Source organism: Saccharomyces eubayanus, chromosome VIII (genome assembly GCF_001298625.1).
Source record: "Saccharomyces eubayanus strain FM1318 chromosome VIII, whole genome shotgun sequence".
NCBI lineage: Eukaryota > Fungi > Ascomycota > Saccharomycetes > Saccharomycetales > Saccharomycetaceae > Saccharomyces > Saccharomyces eubayanus.
Window position 1 is genome coordinate 468,480 of NC_030983.1, and position 27,999 is coordinate 496,478.

At 39.0% G+C, this 27,999-nt stretch overlaps 14 protein-coding genes and 1 non-coding gene across 15 annotated transcripts; 8 read left to right on the forward strand and 7 right to left on the reverse strand.

Annotated features, from left to right (window-relative positions):
- The first annotated feature begins 517 nt into the window (after nt 1–517).
- Nucleotides 518–589, forward strand: DI49_5023. Its single transcript has one exon. It is a non-coding gene; the product is annotated as a tRNA-Met (tRNA).
- Nucleotides 590–751: 162 nt separating this feature from the next.
- Nucleotides 752–1,873, forward strand: PEX27 (Pex27p; the record flags this gene model as incomplete). The annotated part of the gene is made up of 1 exon (XM_018368022.1): nt 752–1,873. The coding sequence occupies one exon, from the start codon at nt 752–754 to the stop codon at nt 1,871–1,873; it is 1,122 nt and encodes a 373-aa protein (XP_018219404.1).
- A 104-nt stretch (nt 1,874–1,977) lies between these two features.
- Nucleotides 1,978–2,847, reverse strand: TOA1 (transcription initiation factor IIA large subunit; the record flags this gene model as incomplete). Its single annotated transcript, XM_018368023.1, has 1 exon — nt 1,978–2,847. One exon carries the CDS (start codon nt 2,845–2,847, stop codon nt 1,978–1,980), a length of 870 nt encoding a protein of 289 aa, XP_018219405.1.
- Nucleotides 2,848–3,180: 333 nt separating this feature from the next.
- Nucleotides 3,181–5,664, forward strand: SLK19 (Slk19p; the record flags this gene model as incomplete). The annotated part of the gene is made up of 1 exon (XM_018368024.1): nt 3,181–5,664. One exon carries the CDS (start codon nt 3,181–3,183, stop codon nt 5,662–5,664), a length of 2,484 nt encoding a protein of 827 aa, XP_018219406.1.
- Nucleotides 5,665–5,938: 274 nt separating this feature from the next.
- Nucleotides 5,939–7,174, reverse strand: LIP5 (lipoate synthase; the record flags this gene model as incomplete). Its single annotated transcript, XM_018368025.1, has 1 exon — nt 5,939–7,174. One exon carries the CDS (start codon nt 7,172–7,174, stop codon nt 5,939–5,941), a length of 1,236 nt encoding a protein of 411 aa, XP_018219407.1.
- Nucleotides 7,175–7,413: 239 nt separating this feature from the next.
- Nucleotides 7,414–8,628, forward strand: MCA1 (Ca(2+)-dependent cysteine protease MCA1; the record flags this gene model as incomplete). Its single annotated transcript, XM_018368026.1, has 1 exon — nt 7,414–8,628. The coding sequence occupies one exon, from the start codon at nt 7,414–7,416 to the stop codon at nt 8,626–8,628; it is 1,215 nt and encodes a 404-aa protein (XP_018219408.1).
- A 279-nt stretch (nt 8,629–8,907) lies between these two features.
- On the reverse strand, nt 8,908–10,320 carry BFR1 (Bfr1p; the record flags this gene model as incomplete). The annotated part of the gene is made up of 1 exon (XM_018368027.1): nt 8,908–10,320. The coding sequence occupies one exon, from the start codon at nt 10,318–10,320 to the stop codon at nt 8,908–8,910; it is 1,413 nt and encodes a 470-aa protein (XP_018219409.1).
- Nucleotides 10,321–10,683: 363 nt separating this feature from the next.
- MRM1 (Mrm1p) lies at nt 10,684–11,925 on the reverse strand (the record flags this gene model as incomplete). Its single annotated transcript, XM_018368028.1, has 1 exon — nt 10,684–11,925. One exon carries the CDS (start codon nt 11,923–11,925, stop codon nt 10,684–10,686), a length of 1,242 nt encoding a protein of 413 aa, XP_018219410.1.
- Nucleotides 11,926–12,146: 221 nt separating this feature from the next.
- HIS3 (imidazoleglycerol-phosphate dehydratase HIS3) lies at nt 12,147–12,809 on the forward strand (the record flags this gene model as incomplete). The annotated part of the gene is made up of 1 exon (XM_018368029.1): nt 12,147–12,809. The coding sequence occupies one exon, from the start codon at nt 12,147–12,149 to the stop codon at nt 12,807–12,809; it is 663 nt and encodes a 220-aa protein (XP_018219411.1).
- A 244-nt stretch (nt 12,810–13,053) lies between these two features.
- DED1 (DEAD-box ATP-dependent RNA helicase DED1) lies at nt 13,054–14,913 on the forward strand (the record flags this gene model as incomplete). The annotated part of the gene is made up of 1 exon (XM_018368030.1): nt 13,054–14,913. The coding sequence occupies one exon, from the start codon at nt 13,054–13,056 to the stop codon at nt 14,911–14,913; it is 1,860 nt and encodes a 619-aa protein (XP_018219412.1).
- Nucleotides 14,914–15,743: 830 nt separating this feature from the next.
- Nucleotides 15,744–17,438, reverse strand: GEP3 (Gep3p; the record flags this gene model as incomplete). Its single annotated transcript, XM_018368031.1, has 1 exon — nt 15,744–17,438. The coding sequence occupies one exon, from the start codon at nt 17,436–17,438 to the stop codon at nt 15,744–15,746; it is 1,695 nt and encodes a 564-aa protein (XP_018219413.1).
- Nucleotides 17,439–17,660: 222 nt separating this feature from the next.
- On the forward strand, nt 17,661–19,844 carry NOC2 (mRNA-binding ribosome synthesis protein NOC2; the record flags this gene model as incomplete). Its single annotated transcript, XM_018368032.1, has 1 exon — nt 17,661–19,844. One exon carries the CDS (start codon nt 17,661–17,663, stop codon nt 19,842–19,844), a length of 2,184 nt encoding a protein of 727 aa, XP_018219414.1.
- Nucleotides 19,845–20,093: 249 nt separating this feature from the next.
- RET1 (DNA-directed RNA polymerase III core subunit RET1) lies at nt 20,094–23,543 on the reverse strand (the record flags this gene model as incomplete). The annotated part of the gene is made up of 1 exon (XM_018368033.1): nt 20,094–23,543. The coding sequence occupies one exon, from the start codon at nt 23,541–23,543 to the stop codon at nt 20,094–20,096; it is 3,450 nt and encodes a 1,149-aa protein (XP_018219415.1).
- Nucleotides 23,544–24,001: 458 nt separating this feature from the next.
- On the forward strand, nt 24,002–26,275 carry PTP2 (tyrosine protein phosphatase PTP2; the record flags this gene model as incomplete). Its single annotated transcript, XM_018368034.1, has 1 exon — nt 24,002–26,275. One exon carries the CDS (start codon nt 24,002–24,004, stop codon nt 26,273–26,275), a length of 2,274 nt encoding a protein of 757 aa, XP_018219416.1.
- A 264-nt stretch (nt 26,276–26,539) lies between these two features.
- On the reverse strand, nt 26,540–27,829 carry NPT1 (nicotinate phosphoribosyltransferase; the record flags this gene model as incomplete). Its single annotated transcript, XM_018368035.1, has 1 exon — nt 26,540–27,829. One exon carries the CDS (start codon nt 27,827–27,829, stop codon nt 26,540–26,542), a length of 1,290 nt encoding a protein of 429 aa, XP_018219417.1.
- Nucleotides 27,830–27,999: the final 170 nt, after the last annotated feature.

The window sequence follows — 27,999 nt, forward strand, 5'->3', positions numbered from 1 at the left end:
TCAATAAATGATAACATATAAAAAGAGGGACAGAATCATTTACAATATTATGCAAAATTTCTGATTCCTTTCTGCGGATTCCTAAATCCATGAGGAGAATCTCTAGTATAATCTATATACATAACATTATAACATTAAGAAACAATGGAATCCCAAAGATCATCATACAATTTAAATGGTTATTAGTTTCTTGATATATATAAGAGAGGTACATAAAACACACCCTGATCGGTTATACTAGACCCAATGACTCATACATAATTCAGAGCATTGATGACAAGTTATCAGGTATAACTCATCTCCCTATATGCTAATTTCTGGTCAATTAATAGATCTTTATCTTAAGTTAAAACTTACCTACTTCAATATAATTAGTATCATATTAAAAACATTCGACATCACCTACTCCAACATCTTCTAACACTGTAAAAAAATGTAATAAATAGACTTTTATTGATCCAGGATTACTTATACACTTAATATTACCAAATCATGATATGCCTTTATATAAATTAGCAGCGCCGTGGCGCAGTGGAAGCGCGCAGGGCTCATAACCCTGATGTCCTCGGATCGAAACCGAGCGGCGCTAATTTATTTTTTATTAATATTCTCGTAATATTAGAACCTTTTTTTTCATGTCAATATGTCCACTTGCACAGTTGAATGCTAAACAAAGGAAGAAAATCAAGACTAAAGAGTGAATTGGGATACAGGTCATGCTCTTTGTATTCGTTTGGACAATTCTTACATCATGAATTCCAATTTCACAGACATAAATACCGGTGCTTTAACGTTCATAAATAAAGAAGCTGAAGATGAATCGTGGGAGCAGTTGAGACGAGAGTTTAACACATTATTCAGTAATTTGAGAACAGAGAATAAGGAAGAAGGAGAACCCATTCACAATGAAACGGAAGAAGCCAAGAAACCAATAATTTTACATGACCACGATAATTCAAGTTCCCTGAATCAAAGAAAAACTCTTAATTTTTCATGTAATGGAAATTTTAAGCAAGTGGGTAATTCTAATGATATGAGGAAATGCCATATCAAAAAAGTTCTTCAAGCAAAATTAATTTTCAATACTCTTGAAGGCAAAGAAGTTTTCTTGAAAATATCTCAGCATACATTAGGTCTAATAAGTTTACTGTTAAGGAAGGCGAAATTCCGAGTACCAATTCTTTCATCTAAATTACGATCTGTTGCATTACAATTGAGTATATTTCGGTACTTGTTGAGGTTTGGAAACTTTGCGGTAACTTTATATAGATTTATCAAGACATTTCGCGAATTTAGGGAGATGGATAGATCAAATTTTCAAAAAAGATTACTTTTTTTTTGTCAAAAAGGGTTCAAGTTTCGTGATGTTATTGAATTTTTTTATAGTTTGACTGATGAGCTAATATTGTTCGAAAAACTAAAAAACATATCCTATAGAGAACAAACACTTAAAACTAGTGTTAGCAAACCTACGCTCTTTATTAAACGGCAACACAACATTTTGTGGGAAGTCCTAAACATACTCGATGCATCCAAAAGCATTCTTCAATGGCAAAAACTCATGAAAGATGAGATTTATTTAAGCCTATTCAATCTAAGTGACAATGAAAAGAAAAAACACAAGTTAGAGTATAAACTACTTGTCAGTAACAAAGTCAACTTAAATTTGCAAAAAAATATCGTGACATGGGATTTTTACAAGATAATATTCAATCTGTTATCCAATCTAATTAATATCATGGGTAAAAGGAGAGAATTTAAGGCAGGCCTAACTTATGAAATACTTTCAGTAAGTTCCGGTATCACTGATTTCATCAGGCTATGGAATCAGGCTAGACTGGCTCTAACTAAGGACTGTACAAGCGTTTGTTAAAAAATGCCGGCTAAACTGTAACTTTTTTTTTTCCTTTTTTTTTTCGCTTTGTTATTATAGTACTTATATATACAATTTTTTCTTCTTTACTTCTACAAATTTAATTATACCCATTCTGCTTCAACCTGAGCCTTTTGAAAGGTGTAGTCGTTTCTATTAATGGTCACTACCCCATCCTTCAAACTACACTTCCACCTAGCTTTGGTCCTTGTGACTTTATCGTATAAACAGAGCATTAAGTTCTCATCTGGTCCATCTTCTTCGCCCTCAGAAATTAGATAGTCGTCGTCAGAATCATCTAATTCAGAACCCACCTCATCCGTATCTAACAATGCACTTCTTTTTTCCTTCTTTGCTTGCAATTTTACTTGCTCTATCTGCTCCTTTTCCTTCTGGGTTTTTTCCTCCTCTTCTCCCTCCTTTTCCTCTTCTCCATCTACACTTTCTACGGTATTTATATGGGCGTTTTCGATGGTTATTTCTATCTCCGGTTTTACTTCAATGTTCGGCCCGCTAGCTGTAGTTGTATCTGTATTTGTGTTTGCATCTGTACTCATGTCTGTACGGGCACCTGTGTCGTTACTTGCATCTCCCGTATTATTACCAGTATTAGTCCCTCCAGTGTGAGACATGCTGTTATTGGCATTGGCATTGGCATTGGCATTGGCATTGGGTAGAATCAATCTTTCGTTACCGCCATTTTCCTCCTTAATATTGAACTCATTGGAATTTATATTGGGCGTAGAAAGATTAAAATTTAAATCGTTCTGTACACCATTAACGTTGCTCTCATTGAATTGATTATCCCATGAGAAAGTAGTCACTTTAGTCTCTGTAAGCTTTTTTTGCCAAATATTCTTCAGATCTTGTAGAGTTTGTTCATCTATACCAGCATTTTCAAAGTCCTCTCTTACTTCATTCACAACGGACTCTACGATGATTTCATACGCTCTGCTGGCTTCTGCATTCGACATGTTATCTGAAGATATTCCTTCTGAGCGGCCTCGATTCCTGTTCTACTGTCCCTTTTTCTTCTGGGCTTGCCCCCGATAGTTCACCGTATGGCTTTATCCATCTTGTTCTCCTTTGGCTTATTCATCTTTTTCTTCCAAAGTTCGTAGATCACTCAACACGAAGCTTTTTCTCGCGTCAGTTAGCGAATATTTATTATTTATTGTATATTATTTATTTACGATTTACAGTTTACGATGAGTGTTTACTTGATTAACTTGAGGCATTAAAAGCAAAAGAACATCGTTGGCATCGGGCGGCTCTTTCAACAGATTTACTAAGATATATTATAAAGGATGGACGAATTGCCCACCACACCGGTCAGGCTTATAATAGGAGAGCCTCAGCAACGCGAACAGGAATCAGGTAACAGTTTGCAACAGCATAAGCAGCCAGTGTCTCACTCGGATTCACATGCCGTATCAGATTCGAATTATGAATTTAGCTCCCCCGGCTCTTCCCAATTTATTATACATCCCCACGAACCATTGAGTAAGAAGAGAGAATTTCCAGAAGATTTAGACCGGTCGATTGATTATGGTAGAACACCACCCCGTAACAGCAATACTAATAATAATCCGTTGGAAAATATTGATATAAACAAAATGTTTGACGATACTAAGCCCGCTGCGGGTGCTACCCGTGTCGATGAAACTGAAGATTCGAATGGCAAGCACGTCTTTGCTTTGAATAATTCGCCTATCAGAATTGAAATGTCCTCTCCAGAAAAGCAAAGTGATAAAAGTTCTAATGAAGGTGAGGAAAATAGACACAACGGCCATGTCAATAAAAAGCTAAAATTACAATTGGAATCGGTACCTGACCTAAAACGAAGCTCGACCGAAAATGGTACTAATAATAAGGAAGAGATTATGTCATCTCCAATGGCAATTGATATGATTGACACCAACGTAAGTCCAAATAAGTTCATTTTAAATGATGGGATTGCAAGAAATGAGAGCTTCAGCATCAACGCTGACAAACTCAATTTAGAAAACGATATTAATGACAAACAAGAAGAAGAAGACTTTATAAAATCAAACACTAACAATGTCGGTGATAACGATGTTGATTGCGACAAAGAACATGAAGAGGGAAGTGACATAACAAATTCGCATATAAACAGGCTCACCCCGCTATATGAAACTTCTGCAAGGAACTCGAATAACGACGGAGAGGACAGAAACCACTACGATAATGACAGTCAATTTGATATTAGACATGACAACTTTCAGATTGTTGCAAAGAGAAACGAGGAACTAACAGATCAAATTTATCAGTTGAATCAAAACTTGAATTCTTTGATTTCCAAAAACGAGTCCGTATCTTTTCAGTATGAGAAATTGAGTAAAAATCATCAACATCTCATAGATTCAACAAACGAAAAAATTGAAAGGTTAAATACAGAAAGAGAAAATGGCATTATCAAAGTGGAGAAGTTCAAAAAAAGGATCAAAGAACTGAATACTGAAATTAAAGTATTGAACTCCAATCAAAAAATACTACAAGAAAAATTTGATGACTCAATAACTGATTTAGATCAATTAAAGAATGAACATGAAAAGACTGTTAATAATTTTCAACGAAATGAAAAGCTTTTGAATGACAAGAACGTAGAACTGGAAAACATGAAAGAGGAATTAAGTATCAACCTCGACAAACTATCCGAATCACAAGTAAATATAAATGATTTGAGTTCTCGTGTAGCACAATTGAATGACAAGATCGGAGATATTCATAACACTTTAGACTCCAAGGAAGACGAATTGAACAATTTGAAATTGAGTCTAAAAGAAACTTTATCAATGTCTAAAGATTTTGACGATGCAGACCTTATAACACAACTTAATGAACTAATATCTACAAAGAATACCTTACAACAAAAACTAAGTGATTTAGGTAGCCTGAATGATGATAATTTAAAAAACTTAAATGACAAATTAACGGAAAATAAAAACACACTAAGTCTAAAAGATGCAGAGATAAATTCTTTGAATAGTGAAATAAATGAACTAAAGAAACAAATCGATTTGAAAGATGAAGAATTCAAGACATGGCATAACAACTATGAGAATGTAGAAGATGAAGCCAAGATACGCAGTGCTGAAGTTACGGAATTGAATAAAGACATCGAAGATTTGAAAGAATCCAAGTTACAGTTACTTGAAACAATTTCAGAATTAGAGAATAAAGTCCTTAAAGTTGAAAATGGATATAATTTGGAGAAGGAGAAATTTGAGAAAACTTCATTAGAGTTAGAAAGTTTACAACTGAAAAATAGTAACATCCAAGCAGAACACATTAAGGAGTTAGAGAATCTTCATGAGAATCTTGTCTCTCTACAAAATGAACTGGGCATATCGTCGGACAGAATAACAATACTAACAAAAGAGAATGAGACACTCAAAGAGCAAAATAGCAGTACTAGTAACAGTGTCGCTGTAAGCAACAATCAAAAGAATAAAGATGATGAGCATATTAAGTCGTTAGAGAGACAAATCCAAGATTGGAAGGAAAAGTACGATATGAAAGAAAAGGATACAAATAAAAGGTTAAAACTATTAGCAGAAGACTTATACATCCAGTATTCATCTAAACATGAACAAAAGGTCAAATTATTGAAAAAAGGCTATGAAAATAAATTTCAAAGCAAATTTGATCAATTGAGCTTAGAAAATAAAAGCCTCTTAGAAGAAATTGATCAATTGAATAAACAGTTAAATTCTGAAAGAGAAGAAAAACAGGAGTTACTCAAGCTATTAGAAAGTGAGAAAAAATGAAACATTTTCTTCTTTTCCGACCCTTTTCTCTAATCCAAAATGTATATGCTGTAGTAAATAAAAGCACTGAAAGCTACACTATGAAAGACAGATGCCAATTGAAGTTTTTAGCATGTTTCCAACTTCATTGTTACCAAATAAATACACGGGATGAAAATATACTAACCATAAAAATAAATAAAATACAAGACATAAATAAATAATCAAACGAGCGAAGATTTCTATAACTATAGTAACAAACAATAATTTTCTTCGCCGCATTTTAACTGGTCTGCTAGTTTTTGTTTCTCTTATTCAAAACATTCTCAATGAATGCTTCACCAGCTTTATACGAAGACCTCACTAAGGGTCCAGAAGCGCAGTACAAGAATCCCATCTCTAAGGCTTTTTCTTTCCAGTAGTCAAACTTTTCGGGCTTTACATACTCCACGACTTTCATGTGTCTCTTTGTTGGTCTCATGTATTGGCCAAAAGTAACTACGTCACATCCAATGTCACGCAGGTCTCTCATAGTTTGTATAATTTGTTCATCAGTTTCTCCTAAACCCAACATTATAGAAGTTTTAGTAAGCAGTGTGGGAACTGTCATTTTCGCCCTTTCCAAAACACTTAAAGATTGTCTATAAGTAGCTCTTCTGTCTCTAACATGTGGCGTTAGTGCTTCCACTGTTTCTAAATTGTGTGCATAGACATCAAGTCCGCATTGTGCCATAATATCCACCATCTTCAAATCTCCTCTGAAATCACCGGAAAGAGTTTCTACCAGGGTCTTTGGAGCCTTCTGCTTAATTCTACGGACGGTTTCGGCTAAATGATTGGCACCACCATCAATCAAGTCATCTCTATCAACAGTAGTCAATACAACGTAACCCAATCCCCATCTTTTGATGGCTTCTGCGGTATTCTCCGGCTCCATTGGGTCAGGTTTACTAGGTGCTCTATTGGTTTTTACTGAACAAAATCTACATCCACGAGTACAGGTATCACCAAGTAGCATAATGGTAGCCGTCGCCTTAGATTTATCCTTACCACCCCAGCATTCGCCAATATTGGGACACCTTGCCTCTTCACAGACTGTACTTAGCTTTAGTTCTTTCACATCACCCTTTAATTTATGATAGTTGGTTCCTTTGGGAATAGGAACCTTAAGCCAACGTGGTAATTTTTTGGCCTCCTCTGTATTCTGTCTTGCCTTTTCTAGTGGATCCAGGATCATGTCTGAAGCCTTCCCTGAAACAAAATCCGCAAAGGATGGGCCTAAATTAAGCGCATCTTTAAACTCTGTGATCCTTCTTCTGTTCTCCCTGGGTTTGCGCGCTGGGGGGGCAGCGGATAACCGACTTGCCACACCTTCAACATCAGCTGCAGCTCTAGCATTACCACGATCTGAATCAGTGTTCAGTTCGTTGGATCCTATTGGCGGAGTCGCGCTTGTCCCACGTCTAATACTTGATGACAGCCATCTCGCATGTCTTTCAAAACATAGCACTCTAGCCGATGGTTTATACATTGCTTCAGTTCTCCTCTTCCTCCTCGACCCTGTGCATCTCACTACCCTGTACAGTTAACGCCCATCGTGCCTAGTATATATACGACTGCTCTTGTATAAACTCCTTCGAGAAGAAGTCAGTAACCCGGGTAACCATCTATTTGAAAAAGCATGGCTTTGCAAGAATAGGAGCCCAGATTTATAGATCAGTATCCGATATTCGTCTGAGCAATCATAAGAGCTCAACAGCAGCCGCAATCATGTATCCTGGCAGGGGAAATTACACATACAACAACTCTAATGATAATGGTGGGTACCAGCGCCCCATGGGCGCCCCTCCTAACCAACAATTTGCACCTCCACCAGGCCCTCCGCCTAGGGACTACAACAGGCCCACGTATCCACCTCCACAATTCCAACAGCAGCAGGCACAATCTCAATTGAATAACGGGTACAACAATCCAAATATGGACGCTTCCAATATGTATGGTCCACCGCAGAACATGTCGATGCCTCCACCGCAAGCGCAAACCATACAGGGTGTAGATCAGCAATATCAGTACTCCCAATGTACCGGGCGCAGAAAGGCATTGATTATCGGTATCAACTACATAGGTTCGAGAAACGCGCTGCGTGGCTGTATCAACGATGCTCACAACATCTTTAATTTTTTGACTAATGGGTACGGTTATAATCCAGATGACATTGTCATGTTAACGGACGATCAAAACGATATGGTCAGGGTCCCAACCAGGGCCAATATGCTCAGGGCCATGCAGTGGCTTGTTAAGGGTGCGCAGCCCAATGATTCTTTGTTCTTCCATTATTCCGGTCATGGTGGACAGACGGAAGATTTGGATGGAGACGAAGAAGATGGAATGGATGATGTTATATATCCGGTAGACTTTGAATCTCAAGGGCAGATCATCGACGATGAAATGCATGATATCATGGTAAAGCCTTTACAACAGGGTGTTAGACTAACAGCCTTGTTTGATTCCTGTCACTCAGGTACAGTTTTGGATCTACCATACACTTACTCTACCAAGGGGGTCATCAAAGAACCCAATATCTGGAAGGACGTCGGCCAAGATGGGCTGCAAGCTGCGCTTTCGTATGCTACGGGAAACAGGGCTGCGTTAATGGGATCTTTGGGCTCCATATTCAAAACTGTTAAAGGTGGCATGGGCAATAATGTCGATAGAGAACGTGTCAAACAAATCAAATTCTCACCTGCGGATATTGTTATGTTGTCGGGTTCTAAGGATAATCAAACTTCAGCAGATGCTGTGGAAGATGGCCAGAACACAGGCGCGATGTCGCATGCCTTTATCAAGGTGATCACTTTACAACCACAGCAATCGTATTTGTCTCTGCTACAAAATATGAGAAAAGAATTAGCTGCTAAGTACTCTCAAAAGCCACAATTGTCATCGTCACATCCTATTGATGTTAATTTGCAATTTATTATGTAGAGGTATAAATTGTACGCGATTGTGTAAATCCATATTTTGAGTACGGTATAGAGTTTTACTTTTATTCTTTGAAGCAGAGAAACAATCTATACTATCACTATTTTCTGCGCATATATATATATATATATATATATATATATATATATATATAGACAAAGATATATAAAAAAAGGGCTTTTAAAACAAACGCTGCTTAGCAGAATAGTAATACTTAAGGCCAAAACATCAATTTCTTGGGTACTGAAGAGAAAGCGAAAAATAGATGCTATATGTGTATTATTAATTTTCCTTGTCCTTTTCAGCTTCTTCCTGTTCTTTCAATCTTTTTTCTTCCAATTCCTTCTTTACTTGTTGTTCTTTGTTGGAGTAATCTAAATTCAATTTTTCAATTTCCTTTTCAACAGATTCAATATTTTGCTTTGTTTGCTCTTCTTGCTTGGACAACAGTTCTTCATGCTTCTTCTTCAATTGCTCAATGGTGATCTTGACATCATCATTGTTAATTGGGACAGTAACATCCAATTCAGCTAGAGTAGCAATCAAGGTTGGTTCCAAAGTGAACTTACCATCGAGTTTGTTGAAAATGGATGCAGGTTGTTCATTTTCGGTGTTCTTTTGTTGGTTCTTCTTCTTGTGCTTTTTAGATTTGGATGGAGCAACATTGACAAAATCATCCTTCTTTGGGGTGACCAAGACTAAATCATCAGCAACAACTTTTCTGGCAGGCTTGGTTTCCAAAACAGTTTCGTTCAAGTCAGCCAAAATATTTTTCTTAGGTTTCACATAGGTTGGGTCCAAGACAAGTAAGGAATTCTCGATAGCTCCAATTTCGTAGGTGAAAGCAGCGATCTTGGCGTGAGTCAATTTTTCTTGCAATTTGCCCATGTCAACATCTTTTTGTTCCAATAATTTGGAAAGCTTGTGTTCTTCTTCACGCTTTAAACGCTCCTTGTCCAATTTAGCTCTGAAAGATTTGAATTCGTTGTCGAAGTCAGCTCTGATTTGTCTAATTTGAGTGTACAATTCGTCACGTTTCTTATACAAGGCAGTACGCTTGTTGAACAAGTTTTGTCTTTTATCGTAAACACCTTGAGTCTTTGAATGAATGTCATTCAATTTCTCTTGGTTTTCCTCGAATTGGCTAGAGACTTCCTTTGGGTTCAATCCGTTCAATTCTTCCTTCAACTGATTGATCTTGGCCTTGTCAGCGTCGACGGACTTTCTAATAGGGTCGATGTTAACCAAGTCCTTGATCAATTTGTTTAAAGATTGCATTTCTTTGACTAGTAGTTTTTCCTGCACCAAAGAAAGATCACCGGAGGCAATGGAATCTTCGATTTCATTAATTCTTTGCTTGGCTTCTGCGGTGGAGGAGATCTTAGCCTTTTTGCCCAACTTTTCCTCGATTTGGTTGTTCTTTCTCTTGATTTGAGCATCCAATTGCTTAATAGAATCATGAATGTTGCTTCTACGGTTCTTCAATTCAGCTTGAGTCTTGATAATTTCTCTACTCTTGTCTTGCAACTTCTTACGTTCTTGTTGAGTGCCATCGTTGACCTGGTGTTGATCAACTTGCTTTCTGATCAAATTGATTTCGGTGTCGATTTTCTTCAATTGAACGTTAAGAGTGTCCAGTTTCTTGTCCCTGATAGAGACGTCTGGACGCTTGAACTTATGTTGTTGGGAGGACATGGCGACGGTTGTGTTTATTGAAAAGATGCTATTTCGTTGGTAGGAAGAGAAAGGGGAAAATCAGTTTAATGTAATGTAAACAAAACAGAAGAAAAAAATGATTAGAAAGAATGAATAAAGATGGAGGGGAAAGGAAGCAAAAAAAAAAGGATTAACCTAAAATAGAACCAGACTCCGTTGTACTGTAATGCTGCGTGCAATATAACCTGGCAAATCCTGAAACTCAATCTGGCATTTGGGCGTTCGGAATAAAATACGTGTTCAACGTCGTCGAGATCAATTATTTTTTTTTTTTCACCGCCACTCTTCGGGTAAGGGATTTTTGATTATATCTACAATATGCTATACTATGCTATGTGAAGGCTATTTACAGGCGAGGATATTGTCTATTAACAGTGCAGTGGCCACACTCACGTTGAGCGAGTCTACAATGCGGTCGGGATCCCGCTCGTGAGTCCCGGAACCGGCAAAGGGAATTTCGACGAAGAAGTCGCTCCTCATCTTGAGGTTGGTTCTTACACCTTGGCTTTCACTCCCCACCACCAGCACAACGGGCAGCTTGGTGCACATGCCGTTCAGGTCATGTACGCTGAGCGCCTTCCCTGTCGTGTACTTTTCTGCGGTAGCGTCAGCCAAGTGGCTCGTGACGAACGTCCAGCCTCCCATTTCTTGCGACTTGGTGAAGAACTCCAGCGGCTTGTCAACGTAGAAAATGGGCAGGAGCTCGAGGGCCCCACTACTAGTTTTACACACCACGGGTGTCAATGGGGAACAGTTTCTCCTCGACATCACAATGAAGTCTGCCCCAAGAAAGTATGCGCTCCTTACAATGGCCCCGATGTTGTGCGGATCGGTGATTTCGTCCAAGTACAGCCCCAGGGGGAACCCCTTGGAGTCCTCCCGTGTGCTGTAGGGCAAACTGTGCACGACTTCTTCGTTGTCGAAGCCCGACTCGTGGATGGTTAGATCCGCTGCGGTGGTGTCCACGTCGCCCAGGTATGCGATCTCCAACGGCTGCAGGGGCTTGGTCTCGAGGGCAATGTTATTGTGCACCCCGTAGTTGGTCAGCAAATTCAGTCTGTGCTTGTCCACAAGCTCCGTCGCGATCTTCAACTCATTGACTTTCTGAAGGATCTTTGCCGGTATGCTCCCGTAGTACAGCACACGCGAGTGGGAACTCCTCCCAGGGTTCAGCAGCGCCGCATACACGCTGTTGGTACCGTAGACGTACTCCAAAAGGGGGTTGTCGTTCAAGAGCTTCTGCACAATGTTCCTATTTGGGAACTTAGACTTGTGCCTCTTTTGATCTAATTTCGCCTGGACTTTGATTTCCTTTAGCTTATCGACGTGGGCTTTCCTCTTGCCATACGGATCCGCTGTATGGTCCTGYTCCCTGGCGTGCACATGAGCGTACTTCCTCTTGAACCACGAGGCCTTGTCCTCATTCAGCACCTCCCATTGCTTTTTCCTGCCATTGCCCTGTTGTGGGAAAAACTTGTCGAACGACGACGACGACTTCTTCTTGCCTCTTGCCTGGACAGCTTGGTGGGCGCTAGGCCTCACCGCCAGATACCTTTTGAACACCGCATTAGCCAGAGAAGTCATGACACGGTCCCTCTTCCTCTGCTGTACATTTGCAGGTCTCTACTACCACGCTGCGGTTTTTTATGCCTCGGTAATGATTTTCATTTTTTTCCAGCTGTGATGACTCTTTTTTTTTCCTTAGCGATTTGCACTATCAGTGCTACTAGATAAAGACTTCTTATAAAGAAAGTGTAGTTTTCAAGCAACACAAGAATGAGCTGGCAAGACACACGAGCGCAAGAATGTCAGAGCAAAAGGCCCTAGTGAAGCGTATTACAAACGAAACCAAAATCCAGATTGCGATCGCCCTGAAGGGTGGTCCGCTGGCGCTGGAACACTCGATCTTCCCAGCACGGGAGGCGGACGCAGTTGCAGAGCAGGCCACGCAGTCGCAGGTGATCAACGTCCAGACAGGCATCGGGTTCCTGGACCACATGGTCCACGCCCTGGCCAAGCACGCCGGGTGGTCGCTGATCGTCGAGTGCATCGGGGACCTGCACATCGACGACCACCACACCACCGAGGATTGTGGGATCGCGTTGGGACAAGCCTTCAAAGAGGCCTTAGGGGCCGTGCGTGGTGTGAAGCGGTTCGGTTCAGGGTTCGCACCCTTGGACGAGGCTCTGTCCAGGGCCGTGGTCGACCTCTCGAACAGGCCGTACGCGGTGGTCGAGCTTGGCCTGCAGAGAGAGAAGGTCGGTGACCTCTCCTGCGAGATGATCTCGCACTTTCTCGAAAGCTTCGCAGAGGCCAGCAGAATCACCCTGCACGTGGACTGTCTGCGGGGCAAGAACGATCACCACCGCAGCGAGAGCGCCTTCAAGGCCCTCGCCGTGGCCATCAGAGAGGCAACCTCCCCCAACGGCACCAACGACGTGCCCTCCACCAAGGGTGTTCTCATGTAGCACCACTTCACAAGAGTATTTAAAGCTTATGTATGTAAATAACGGTAATAGTAACAAAAGGCATCACCCTGCACGTATCACCATGCACGAGGCGCACCTTCCTTTTTTTTCTTTCTTCTTCTTTCTTTTTTTTCTTCGACTCGAGAAAAAATTATAAAAGAGATGGAGGAACGGGAAAAAGAGAGTTGCATAGGAACGTGTCTAAGGACATATAGCAAGAATACCAAGCAAAGCATTATATATTATGGCTGAACTGAGCGAACAAGTGCAAAACTTAAGCATCAACGACAACAACGAGAATGGTTACGTTCCTCCTCACTTAAGAGGCAAACCAAGAGGTGCCAGAAACAACAGCAGCAACTACAACAACAGCAACGGCGGCGGCTACAACGGTGGCCGTGGTGGCAGTTTCTTCGGTGGTAACAACCGTCGTGGCGGTGGTGGCTACAGCAGCGGCGGGTTCTTCGGTGGCAACAACGGAGGCAGCGGCGGTAGCAGAGGCAACGGCCGTTCCGGTGGTAGATGGGTCGATGGCAAACACGTCCCAGCCGCCAGAAACGAAAGAACCGAGGCAACCTTATTCGGTGTTCCTGAGGATCCAAACTTCCAATCCTCCGGTATCAACTTCGATAACTACGATGATATTCCAGTGGACGCTTCCGGTAAGGATGCTCCTGAACCAATTACAGAATTTACCTCTCCACCATTGGACGAATTGTTATTGGAAAATATCAAGCTAGCCCGTTTCACCAAGCCAACTCCAGTGCAAAAATACTCTGTCCCTATCGTTGCCAACGGTAGAGATTTGATGGCTTGTGCGCAAACTGGTTCCGGTAAGACCGGTGGGTTTTTGTTCCCCGTCTTGTCCGAATCTTTCAAGACCGGTCCATCCCCTCAACCAGAAGCTCAAGGCTCCTTCTACCAAAGAAAGGCCTACCCAACCGCCGTTATCATGGCCCCAACCAGAGAATTGGCTACACAAATTTTCGACGAAGCCAAGAAATTCACCTACAGATCCTGGGTCAAGGCTTGTGTCGTGTACGGTGGTTCTCCAATCGGTAACCAACTAAGAGAAATCGAACGTGGTTGCGATCTTTTGGTCGCTACCCCAGGTCGTTTGAACGATTTGTTGGAACGTGGTAAGATCTCTTTGGCCAACGTCAAGTACCTGGTCTTGGATGAAGCTGATAGAATGTTGGATATGGGTTTCGAACCTCAAATCAGACATATCGTCGAAGACTGTGACATGACACCTGTTGGTGAAAGACAAACCCTTATGTTCTCAGCCACTTTCCCAGCTGATATCCAACATTTGGCCCGTGATTTCTTAAGTGACTACATCTTTTTATCCGTCGGTAGAGTCGGTTCTACTTCTGAAAACATTACCCAAAAGGTCTTGTACGTTGAAAACCAAGATAAGAAATCCGCCCTATTAGATTTATTGTCTGCCACCACTGATGATGGTTTGACTTTGATTTTCGTGGAAACAAAGAGAATGGCCGACCAATTGACAGATTTCTTGATCATGCAAAACTTCAGAGCTACTGCCATTCACGGTGACCGTACTCAATCCGAAAGAGAACGTGCCTTGGCTGCTTTCAGATCTGGTGCCGCCAGTCTATTGGTTGCCACCGCTGTTGCTGCTAGAGGTTTAGATATTCCAAACGTCACCCACGTTATCAACTACGACTTGCCAAGCGATGTCGATGATTACGTCCATAGAATTGGTAGAACCGGTCGTGCCGGTAACACCGGTCTTGCCACCGCCTTCTTCAACAGCGAAAACGCTAACCTTGTCAAAGGTTTGCATGAAATTTTGACTGAAGCTAACCAAGAAGTTCCTCCATTTTTGAAAGACGCTATGATGAGTGCTCCTGGTAGCAGAAGCAACAGTCGTAGAGGCGGTTTCGGTCGCAGCAGTGGTAACAGAGATTACCGTAAGAGTGGCGGCGGCGCTAGCGCTGGTGGCTCCTGGGGAGCTCCAAAGAGTAGAGAGGGCTCCTTCAGAGGTGGCAGCGGCAGTGGCAGCGGTTGGGGTAGCGACAACAAATCATCTGGCTGGGGTAACAGCGGTGGTTCTTCAAACAACTCTTCTTGGTGGTGATTTACTAGCGTATTAGGATGCGGCTTTGCTATCTATCCTAGTATGTTTTCTTTTTCTTTTTCCAATCACTTTTTTAACCAAGTCCTGAAAATACTGTGTTGTTTGTTTCTCTCTAGCCATTGATTGGTCCCATATGTTGTTTATTTTCTCTCATTGGGAGCCATTGCCCTGTTGCTTTTTTTTTTCTCCTACCTTTTTCTCTCCACTGATTATTATTTGTCTTTTTTTCATGGTTCTAATATTATTTTACAATTGTACTATAGAATGCCTTTGCTAATATTAACTAAAAATTAAAGATTTTCACTATGAATATAAGCGATTGAGATTTTGCATCTTTTATAAAAAAGATGAAGGAATTATCATCCCTACCATTATGTTTTCCACCACATTTGCTTGATTGCTTCAACCAATATATTCATTAAACTGACTATTACTATGTTATTTTTATTTTCACTCTTTCCGTTTTCAGTTTTTTTTGAATGAAAACTTTATTTTGAACAGTGTTGTTTGACCTTTTTTGTTTGTTATTGTTACTTTTTACCTTACGAAAATATTCTTACTGTTCACAGTACCATTGTATAATAGTATTCATTTCCTTCCTACATTTTTTTCCCCATGTTCAGGAATAAGGCTCTATTTTTCTGACCTGCCTTATTTTCTTATAATTTATTTGTGTTTTGTAGATAGAATAAACATCAACAGTATAATTCATAATACTTTCTATTGCTATATATTCGTTTTTGCTTTTTCATTTGGTTACTTAAAGAAGTTGCCTAATATTTACAAGTTTAGTGATACATAGTTAATTCTCCATAAACAATAGTGTAACATTACCACTGGTAATACCAATACGGGTTTGACTTTTCTTCAGGTTCTTGTTTTACTAGATCATAAGGATCATCGTCAGCAAATCTCCTGGCAGATAAATCATTTTTCGTTCTATCCAAATACAATCGCTTTACTTTGTTCAAAACATCCGTTTCATCTTTGGCCACCTCGTACAGGGAACTAATGATCGGCCTGTCTCTAGGGCAACTCGATTCTTTTCCGTCCGTTTCCATATAACGTTCGTAGCCGGTTTCAATTAGTTTTTCTAGCGGTTCTCTAATGCACACATCAATACCTCTTGGAACCCATATTTCATGAAGCCCTTTGAAATCATACTTTCCCGTGGTTCGCAGTAAAATATACCCTAGATTTTTTAGTACAATCTCTATACTACCAACAAAAGGTGGAATTGCATATCGCGCATATTGCTCCTTGTCGCATAATGGACTTTTAATTCCACAACACTGCGATAATGCATGCGTTCCCGACGACGAAACACACGAGCTAAAAACTTCAATACCCTTTTCGATATGTTTGAATTTGGTCGATGGGCCTGGAATGTACTTCACGATTTGATTTATGGACCCTTCTGGGGGCACCAAGTAAAAAAGGCCTCCGACGGTATAACATGCACCTTGTGAAGTACCGCACATCGACTCATAATTTTTCTTCTTCACCTGCTTACGGTTGAATAAGTTCGTCTTTCGTATTCTTTGAAGCCAATCTTTATCGAATAATTCTTCTAAGCGCAATCCAGATGTAGGCATAGAATAACCTGGCAGATCGAAAATAATTTTACCAGACGCTTGATAAGCCTGTATGGATCTAGTCAAATTAGGAATATGCGATACGCCAGCAGCCTGGGTCCTGAAGAAATTTCTCGGCTTATTGAGAGCTTCTTGCATCACTTCTTTGGAAGGCGAGTTGATTTGGCCCGTCGGATTCACTTTGATTTTATACCCAAGGTATCTTTGTAGAAGAGAGTTAATTAAAGTTGATTTACCAACATTAGGATTCCCCAATAAATACGTGTAGTTTCTGAGGGAGTTGTAAAGCATGGAAATATTCCAGTTTTTCAATGCAGATATAGCAAATGTTTTATTTGAGTCGATCCTTAAATTATACTTCAGAAACTGTTTCATAAAAATAGGGACCTTCTTGCTAACAGAAGTCTTGTCCTTGAACAGTTGGTCGCTTTTGGTCAACAACAATGTGGCATCCAAATCATGACTTTTTAAAATATTAGGGTTCATATGCAAAGGAAATTCTACAAAAGGAACTATATGCATAACGTTTGAATTCTTAGGGATATAGTTTAGAACTTCATCTAATGCACTCTCAGGAAACTCTTTAAACTCATAACGATTTTGGTGGAGGGCATCGCTGCATCTTTTGCAAATAATTCTTGATGACAATTCGTCTTTGGTTTCTTCGATATCCGTGGTGGTGATGTGATCTCGATCATGTAAAGCCGCTTGCTTCGACAGTTGTATATCTTGACTGAACAGTAAATATTTCAGATCATGTATATCGGGCTTTGATCTTGAATCAGGCAGCTTCTTTGGCTTCGTATAGTATCCTGCTATACTAGAGTCCTGATCTTGTAGTTTTATAGAACACGATGCACAATTTACCTTCGTTATCACACTACCGGAAAACTGACGTGCCCCTCGAAAAACAAGTCTTAGTTTCAACATCCCCGCATACTAAGTTGCTTCAAGTAACTGTATGTAGTGCTTGAAAGGTTTATCTGCAAGCATACTTCTATTATAGACTATTATCCTGGATTTTAAGCTGTAAGTCGATTGTATCATCTCCAACGATTTCTGAAAAATTTTCTGTTTTTTTTTCCGATGAGATGAGCTTGAAATTTTTTTGGAATAATAGAAACATACCTTTTGTATGTGAATTTCTTATTGATGCCAATTTTTGGGCAAAGAATTAGATCTACGAAGCCAGCAATAAACCGAGTAGAGATGGGTAAAGTTTCTAAATCAACGAAAAAGTTTCAATCGAAACATTTGAAGCACACCCTCGACCAAAGAAAGAAGGAAAAGAACCAAAAGAAGAGAATCCAAGGTCGTCGTGGTAATAAGACTGATGAAGAAAAAGCCAATGCTGCTGGTACTAAAGAATTCCAACAGTTGAAAAAAGCTTCTAAGGAGGAAGTTTTCAAAGACATGTCTGTGGAAAACTTCTTTGAAAAGGGTATTGAAATTCCAAAAGAGAATAAAAAATTGAAAAAGAAACAGACTGCCAAGGATGAATCTGATGAGGACTCATCTTCCGAGGAAGAAGAGGACATGGGACAAAGCATGGCAAAGCTGGCTGAAAAGGATCCAGAGTTTTACAAGTATTTGGAAGAAAATGATAAGGATTTGCTGGATTTTGGAGGAAGCAATCCATTGGATGGAATTAACGGTGAAGATGAAGATGCTGAAGCTGGCAAGAAAATCACTGAAACATCTGAACAAGTTGAGCATGTAAAAGAGAAGGTTGCGCTTTCTTTGAAGTTGGTTAAACAATGGAAAACACAATTACATGATTCGCCAAACTTGAAGCTATTGAGGAACATTGTCAGTGCTTTCAAGGTGGCTGTAAATTTGAATAAAGAAGAAAACATTGAAGACTACAAGTACGCAATTACCGATGAAAAGGCATTTCACGAACTGATGTTTATGGTCTTGAAGGATGTACCACAGGCAATTCAGAAAATGGCCCCATACAAGATTGTTAAAGGTTCAAGAACTTTACCAAATGGAGGTACCGTTTCAAAAATGTCGTCCATTGTCAAATCGCATGCTGGTTCTCTATTGATCTTATTGAACGATATTACCAATACCGAGACTGCTGCTTTAATTTTGCATTCTGTCAATGAATTGATGCCTTACCTTTTATCATATAGAAGGATCTTAAAGGAACTTATCAAATCAATTGTTGATGTATGGTCGACAACGAGAGAATTGGAAACACAGATTGCTTCTTTTGCCTTCTTGATAAACACCACCAAGGAATTCAAGAAATCCATGCTAGAAACAACTTTGAAAACCACTTACTCTACTTTCATTAAAAGTTGTCGTAAAACAAATATGCGTTCTATGCCTTTGATTAATTTCCAAAAAAATTCAGCTGCTGAACTGTTCGGTATTGATGAAGTCGTCGGTTACCAAATCGGGTTTGAATATATTAGACAGTTGGCCATCCATTTAAGAAACACTATGAACGCAACGACTAAACAATCAAGCAAAGTTAACTCTGCTGAAGCTTACAAAATTGTATACAACTGGCAATTTTGTCATTCCTTAGATTTCTGGTCTCGCGTTTTATCATTTGCATGTCAACCAGAAAAGGAAAATGGCCGTGAATCTCCACTGAGACAGTTGATTTATCCATTGGTTCAAGTTACTTTAGGTGTAATCAGACTAATTCCAACGCCTCAATTTTTCCCATTAAGATTTTACCTGATTAAATCACTAATTAGACTTTCTCAAAATAGTGGCGTATTCATTCCAATATACCCTCTTCTTTCTGAAATTTTAACCTCAACTGCTTTCACTAAGGCACCTAAGAAAAGTGTCAACCTGGCCGCTTTTGACTTTGATCACAATATCAAATGTACACAAGCTTACCTAAACACTAGAGTATACCAAGAAGGTTTATCTGAACAATTTGCGGACTTATTAGGTGATTATTTTGCTCTATATTGTAAAAACATCGCATTTCCCGAACTTGTGACACCAGTGATTATCTCCTTGCGTCGTTATATCAAGACTTCGATTAACATCAAATTCAACAAACGTTTATCAAACATCGTCGAAAAATTAAACCAAAATAGCGCATTTATTCAAGACAAGAGATCTGACGTTGAATTTGGGCCAAACAACAAATCCGAAGTTTCAAGATTCTTGAACGATGTAGCTTGGGAGAAAACGCCTTTAGGTTCATACGTTATTGTGCAACGCGAAGTCAAAGAAGAAAAGGCTAGATTAATGAGAGAAAGTTTGGAAGAGCAAGACAAAGAAAAAGAAATGGATGAAGTCAAACTGTTAAGAGATCTCGAAAGTGATGAAGACAACGAAGACGTTGAAATGTCAGACGCTTAGGGTTAAATTAGCATTGGATTCCTCGTTTTGGATTCTAAATACTTAAATATATAAACTGTGTAAAATAAACATGAATTTTTCAAAATGTTATATCTTTGTGTTTAAAGCGGTTTTTCTTCATAAAGGCAAAAAATCATATATAAACAATAAAACCGACAATTTTCTTTTGCGTTTAATTCTTTAAAAGTTTTATAATGACAGATACAATTATTAAGTAAGATATAAAATTTATTACGAGATACCAGGTTCTTATTGCTGAAATATATCTTCCAGTCTTAATCTTGGGGCAATATTCATGGATAATAATTCCTGGAATAGCAATTTTGCAGCATATGGAATAGTCATTTTGATGATATTTTCCGCACTTTTACAAGTAGTACACCAACCACTGTAACCCATTAACCCACATTTATCACACACATCAACTTCAAAAGCATCAGAACTAATCATTAATCTTTCCAATAATAATTGAGAGGCACCGTAAGCGATGACACAGTCTCTTTCCATTTCACCTAATCTCAGACCACCATCTCTGGATCTACCTTCGGTAGGTTGACGCGTCAGGACAGCCCTAGGACCACGGGCTCTTGCGTGCATTTTATCCAAGACCATATGCTTCAATTTTTGATAATAAATTGGCCCAAAAAAGATATATGCCTGTAAACATTCACCCGTTATACCGGAGTACAACATATCTTTACCTGAATAACTAAAACCTTGATCGACCAAGATCTTGGACATATCTTCCAGTTTAGAACCTCCAAAACAAGTACCGTATTCTAGGGAACCATTCAGAACACCTGCTTTACCCGATATCAATTCGATCATTTTGCCCACAGTCATACGCGATGGGAAACCGTGAGGGTTCATAATAATATCTGGCACAATACCTTGATCATTGAAAGGCATGTCTTCTTGTTTGACAATAATACCACAAACACCCTTTTGTCCATGTCGAGATGAGAATTTATCACCCAATTCAGGCCTTCTACTTTGTCTTAAGAGGACTTTGATCAAAGCTTGATCATTATCAGAAACGGACATCATGACTTGGTCAATATGGGAAGGCTCAGGACCTCTATATATGACCGGAGTTTCTCTGTACTGAGTTTGAACGTTCACATTATTTGGATTTGGAGCGTCAGTCGAATTAGTTGGAACAGATTTGTTGATATAAATCTGACCGCTTTTGACTCTCATACCCACTTCACCTAAACCATCAGGACCCAAAGATTGATGTTGCCATATAGGTTCACCGTTTTCGTCAACACGCATACCCCCGATAATATCTTGAGTATGGTTTGCGTATCTTTTCAAAACAGTTGTTGTCTTTCTACGAGTTTCACAACGACCAAAGCCTCTATCAATAGACGACTTGTTTAGGACTAAAGCATCTTCAATATCATAACCAGAATATGACATGACAGCAACTGTAGCATTCTGCCCAGCAGGTAATTTATCATAGTCGATTAATTCAATCGTTTTGGTTTTGACCATTGGTTCTTGTGGATAAGTCATCAAGTATAGCAGCGTGTCTATTCTTTTGAATTGGTTATATGCAATAGCACCAATGGCTTGCTTACCCATCGCACATTGATATGTGTTACGTGGAGATTGGTTATGGTGTGGATATGGAATCAAACCAGCAACGGCACCTAATATAGTGAAGGGCTCTATTTCTAGATGTGTCATTGAAGGGATAACATCTTTTTCATATAATGCAATGTAAGAATCGTTTTCTTCGTTGACATCCAAATATTCCACCAACCCAAGCTTCAAAAAGTCATCAAAATCTAATTCTCCATCTAGTAGTTGGCGTAAATGAGTATCCTTAACAAGGGATTGACCATCGGACACGATGATTAAAGGTCTACAAATTCTACCACCATCAGTGGCGATATGAACAGCCATTTGGTGTGAGTTTGAGTAAATTGAGATAAACTCAGAAACTTTACCTGTTCTTCTTAAATCCCTGAATTGAGTGACAAATTTTATTGGAAATCTAATTGAACCAATTAAAGTACCGTTTAAGTAAACACCATAGTTCAAGTGCAATGAAGCACTATCAATTAAAGTTATATCCTCTACACCAAGAACAAAACATAGTTTCTTTATAGGTTCTTCTTCATCATCTGTAGTAATATGAGTCATTAATGCTAAATTTTTCACTAGACCACAAGCTTCACCTTCCGGAGTATCGGCGGTACAAAGCATACCGAATTGAGAAGGTTGTAACGCTCTTGGACCAGAAACTTTTCTTGATTTTTCAAATTGAGACGAAATTCTTGTCATCATACCCAATGCTGAGATATAAGATAATCTAGAAAGAACATGAGTAACACCTGCTCTTTCCATCTTAAATCTTTTCAGGGACCAATTACCCGTTGAAATAGCTCTGTTCAATCCGCTGGTGATATTATTTGAATGCACGTTGATGGATAGCAATGCATCGTATTCCATTGCTCTGTTCGGTTTTTTCAAAACCTTATCGATACTTAATTTAAAATCATTATTGAACTTTTTGAATAAATCTTCAAACAATAAAGAAATCAATTGACCAGCCAATTCAAGACGCTTATTACCAACATAATCTCTATCATCAATCATTTTAGGATTATACATTGCCATTACCACTCTCCGTGTCATCATTGCAATATATAGAGCCTTTTCCCTAAAGTCAAGGGCCTCTACGGTCAAATGAGCAATGACTGTGGTCGCAATGGCTTCTATACCTTCTTGCAAAATAGACAGTTTCTGTCTTCTCATCGTCTTCACTTTGGCGCCAATGTATTCTAATGCTTGTTGTTGTGTATAAATGTCTAATTTTGAAGATTCCTCCAGATTGACAGCAAAAAGGTCTTGATAACTACTGTCATTACCGCAAACCAACTGCATGATTTCTAAATCTGATAAAATACCGCAAGCTTTGAGAACAACGGCGATAGGAATTTCTTCTGCGATGGAGTTATGCTTTAGGTAAATCTTACCATTCTTGGTGATAACATAAGTCTTGGATTTTCTTTCATGGGTAGATGAAGTGACGGAAGCCTGAACAATGTTCTTTTTTTCATCAGCTTCTACAATGATACGATTCTTAGATAATTGTTCTTGAACAAGAATGACTTTCTCGGTACCATTAACGATGAAATAACCACCTGGATCCAATGGGCATTCGTTCAGTTTCGCCATTTTTGATTCGTCGGCGTCGAATAGAATACACTTATTAGACCTTAGCATGATGGGCATCCTGCCAATTTCTACGTCTTTATGCATGATAATATTCCTACCTCTGGTATATTCTATGTCCACGTAAATAGGTGCGGAATAGGTCATGTCTCTAAGTCTACACTCATGAGGTGGCGTCAAGTAGTCCTTTGTCGAAGAAGAGGACTTCTTCCCCACTCTAATATCGACATATTTCAAATAAAACTCTGGATCGACATCACTTAAAATCAATTGATTTGCCTTTATGATTTTCTTTAAGTCTGTATCAACGAAATAGTTGAACGAATCGAGATGCTGTTTGACCAAACCTTTAACTTTTAAGAATGCAGGCAAAAGATTCCACTTATCCTGGGCGGTATTAATCTCATCGGTGATCTTCTTACCTTTATACACTGGTTTCAATAAATCTTCAAACGCTTCGTCTTTCACATGTTTATGGACATGGGTTTTCCGTCTTTTCGTTGCATCAACCATCTTTCAGTAAAACACTTAGCCCAAAATGGTCAGAACACACAATTATCGATACTCTGGACGCTTTTTACATCCCTTCTGAACTGCTCCTTTGGTCATCACTATAGCACAGATCGAAAATTTTTCAGCTCATCTTACAATTCTAGTTTCCGTATAACATGATTTGAGAACCACATAGCTACACTTAAGGACTATTTATATCTCTATGCGCAATTATCCGGTAAATAAGGAACAATATAAGTATACACGCATACACAAACTCAGACTTCAAGCCATCATCTTTCTTTGAACAATTATACGGCTAAGAGTGACTTAGAAAGACGAAACAACCCAATTTCATTCACCCCATTTTTTTGGCTCTCCTCTTTCACTTCGCACAGCCCTTTTCGCTTAGTTAAGAAGCTTAGGCCCGATCCAGTGCTATTAATAGCTTACAAGAAATAGGATCGACGTTACTATTGATGGAGCGCATAGCACAGCACTATCGTAGTGGTAAAAGAGATAGAAACGGCAACAGGATGACCTCCCCTGTTATATCAGAAAAAAACCATTTACAGGTCGAACAAGCAAGAACGCCTGCTCAAATGCCCGCATATAGAGGTGAAACTATAAACTTGTCCAGCCTTTCTCAAAACTCGGTCAAACCGTGCACAGATTTGGACGACCCTAGCATACGACGTAACAACTCCGACAAACGTTCCAAAGTGCTGCTGCTCGATCTATCTACAGGTCCTACTGCATCTTCATCTGTAAGCAATGCAAATGCCGGTGATATTACCATTTTACAGTTACCGCTGCCCAGCACATTAGTGAAAAGGTCGAACTACCCGTTTGAAAAACTACTGAAGAACTATCTTGGTTCGGAAGAGAAATATGTTGAGTTTATTAAGGTAATCAAAGCTTTTGACGTTTTCATTTTCAATGATTCATTTAGTAAGATTTCGACCTGTTTAAAAACAACTTTTTGTCTCATCGAAAAGTTTCAAAAGTTCATATATCGTTCCTTCCCATCATCTTACCTGAAATTTTTTCTTTTCGAAGGCTCCTTAAAGGATTGTAAACCATCTTCCTTGGGGAGAAACAAAAAAAATTGCATAACGCCTAAAGTGGATTTGAACTTGAAGCTAAACTTGCATACAAATTCAACTCTGAACTTGAGGATAAATATACCCCCACCTAATGATTCAAACAAAATATTCCTACAATCTTTGAAGAAAGATTTGATCCATTATTCGCCAAATTCCTTACAGAAGTTTTTCCAGTTTAGTATTCCTTCCGATTTAGTTTCTAACGATTCTACTCTACCCAACTGGCTTAGATACTACTCGACAAAAGAAAATGAAAAGGCAATTCTGAAGAAAATTTTTGACAGTTTTGAAACCCTTGAGAACTTTGAAATGCGAAGATTAGAAAAGTGTTTGAAGTTCAAGAAAATGCCTCCTCTGCAACAAAAGCAACAACCGCAACAGCAGAAAATACCAAACAAATTAGACAATTCAAAATTGTATTCTTTAACCAGTTTGCAAAGGCAATACAAAAGCGTTGAGAAAAGGAATGTGCAAAACAATAGGAACTTGAAAGTAGTTATACCAAAGCTCAACACTTCATCTTCACCATCACCATCACCATCACCACTATCATCTGACGACACTATAATGACACCAATAAACGATTATGAACTTACCGAGGGCATTCAATCATTCACCAAAAACAGGTATTCCAATATCTTACCTTACGAACATTCAAGGGTCAAGTTACCTCACTCTCCCAAACCGTCTACAGAAACTGACGTACCTACAACCAACTTAGTATCTTATTCGCCGAAAACGGATGATTCTTACCCAATGTGCCCCATAGGGTCAAAAAACCATCCCTGCAAACTTAACGACTATATCAACGCAAACTATTTAAAACTATCACAAATAAATCCTGATTTCAAGTACATTGCTACCCAAGCGCCACTACCCTCTACAATGGATGACTTCTGGAAAGTCATAACGTTGAACAACGTCAGGATAATAATATCACTGAACTCAGATGATGAATTGAACTTAAGAAAATGGGACGTTTACTGGAATAATTCATCATGTTCTAACTACAAAATTAAACTTCAAAACACCTGGGAAAATATTTGCAATATCGATGGATGTGTATTGAGGGTATTTCAAGTCACAAAATTAACCCCCGAAAATAATAGCCTCAAGGAGAATGGCCATGATGGTAACACTACTGCCACCACTATGCCCGCATCTCATCCGTTTATTGTCTACCAATTACAATACAAGAAATGGTTGGATTCTTGTGGCGTGGATATAAATGACATTATTAAACTACACAAGATCAAAAACTCTCTACTGTTTAACCCTCAAAAATTCGTCGCAAGCCTACAAAAGGATATTTATAAGCCTGACTTAATAGACGATAAGAACAGTGATCTCCGCCTTGACACAGTGAATTCATCCCCATTATTAGTTCATTGCTCAGCCGGATGTGGAAGAACAGGCGTTTTTGTCACGCTAGATTTCTTGCTAAGCATTCTTTCGTCGACAACAAATCGCTCCAACAAGATCGATGTTTGGAATATGCCCCAAGATCTTATCTTTATCATTGTAAATGAGCTGAGAAAACAAAGACTTTCAATGGTACAAAATCTCACTCAATATATTGCCTGTTATGAGGCATTGCTGAATTATTTCGCACTGCAAAAGCATGTTGAACACGGGTCATCTCCTTGATAGAATTTTCATTTCAAATAGTACCGACACTTTATTCCTCCATTAACTATATACTTTCTCTCGTTGCATTTTATTGTATAGATATACCAAAAAAAATTGAGATTTGTCTAGGACTTTATACATTCTCATTATATAATTGTTCCTTTCATATAGTGTATTTTCTTACGCTTAAGTCATATCATCTGACTATAAATATATATATATATATATATATATATGATGTGTTTATAAACTGTACAAATAAACGTATTCCTCGGTGCGTAACTAAACCCATCTGTGCGCTTCATTGTCACCACTCCAACCTCGTTCAGTGTACCCTAGTTCTTGTTTCACTCTTCTCACAGTAGCTGGATCTCCCATATTCTTACCCAAGTTATCAGAAATTTTAATAGCATGATTACCGTTGACTTCTAATAGTTTGATAACGATATTTAATGGCTCACTTTTGACCTGCGCATCTGATTTTCTCTGAAAATCATTGGTGAAATTCGTACCAATACCAAATGTAGCTAGCATCCCATTTTTTTTGGCTGCATGAGAATAAGAGATTGCCTTTTCGATATTTAATGAATCGGAAAAGCAAACAATTTTTGAAAATCTAGGTAATTTTAATACGTCGTGGTAATGATGGGCAATCTTTTCAGTATATTCGACTGGGTCTCCAGAATCTTGCCTAACACCAACGTAGGCATCTGAATATGGTGGATAGAATGCCTTCAAGAAATCATCTGTGCCAAAAGTATCTGTTAATGCCAAACCAGCATTTTTGGCACCAAATGTGTTAATCCAATAATCCATGGCGTTTTTATTAGCATGCAGATAATCTTCACTAATGGAGGCAACCCCCATAACCCATTCGTGAGCCACAGTACCGATTGGCTTAACACCATACTTTTTGGCAAAAAGGATATTTGAACTACCCAAAAATAATTTTTCATTCTTTTCTGGGTTTGCTTCCACAGCATCCATGATTCCTTTCATAATCAAATCTTGTGTCTTCAATGATCTACGACGTCTTGTACCAAATTCACTGAATTTAATTTCGTTTTCAAACAAGGTTTGGGCTTTCTTTGTAGCCTGTTCTAATTGGTTTTCGTAGTCCCAATCGGTATCGACAAATTTGAAGTATGCTTCAGAGATCAAAGCCAATAACGGAATCTCATAAAGAATGGTATCTTTCCAACAACCACTAACCAGAATTTTCAAACTATAATGGGAGGGGTTGCCTTCAATTTCTTCTGAGGTGAAAGTGATGTGTTCCTCGGGATTCAACTTATAGTTCGAGTCGCTAATATACTTGATATAAGCCGATGGTAGATATGGAATTTCCTTTTGTAAATATTCGATTTCGTCTTTTGTAAATCTCAAGCTGCCTAAGTATGAAAACTGTTCTTTCAACCAATTGATGGCCTCCTTATTGAAAGATAACTGGGAAGATCGGTTCGTATATTTATAGGTAACCGTAACATCTGGAAAATACGTGAAGACTGCGGCATGCATTGTAACCTTGTACATGTCCGTGTCCAAAAGGGACTCAATCACTGGCTCTGACATGGTCTATCTTGTTCGCTGAAATAATTATGGGTGGACTGTGTTTGCGTCTCTTCGAAAATGATATGAATCGTTCTTTTCGTATAATAATGAATCGAAACTGAAACACTGACCTGGTCTAGTTGCCGTCCAATAATTGTTCACCTATCCACCTTGGCTAATCTACTACAATT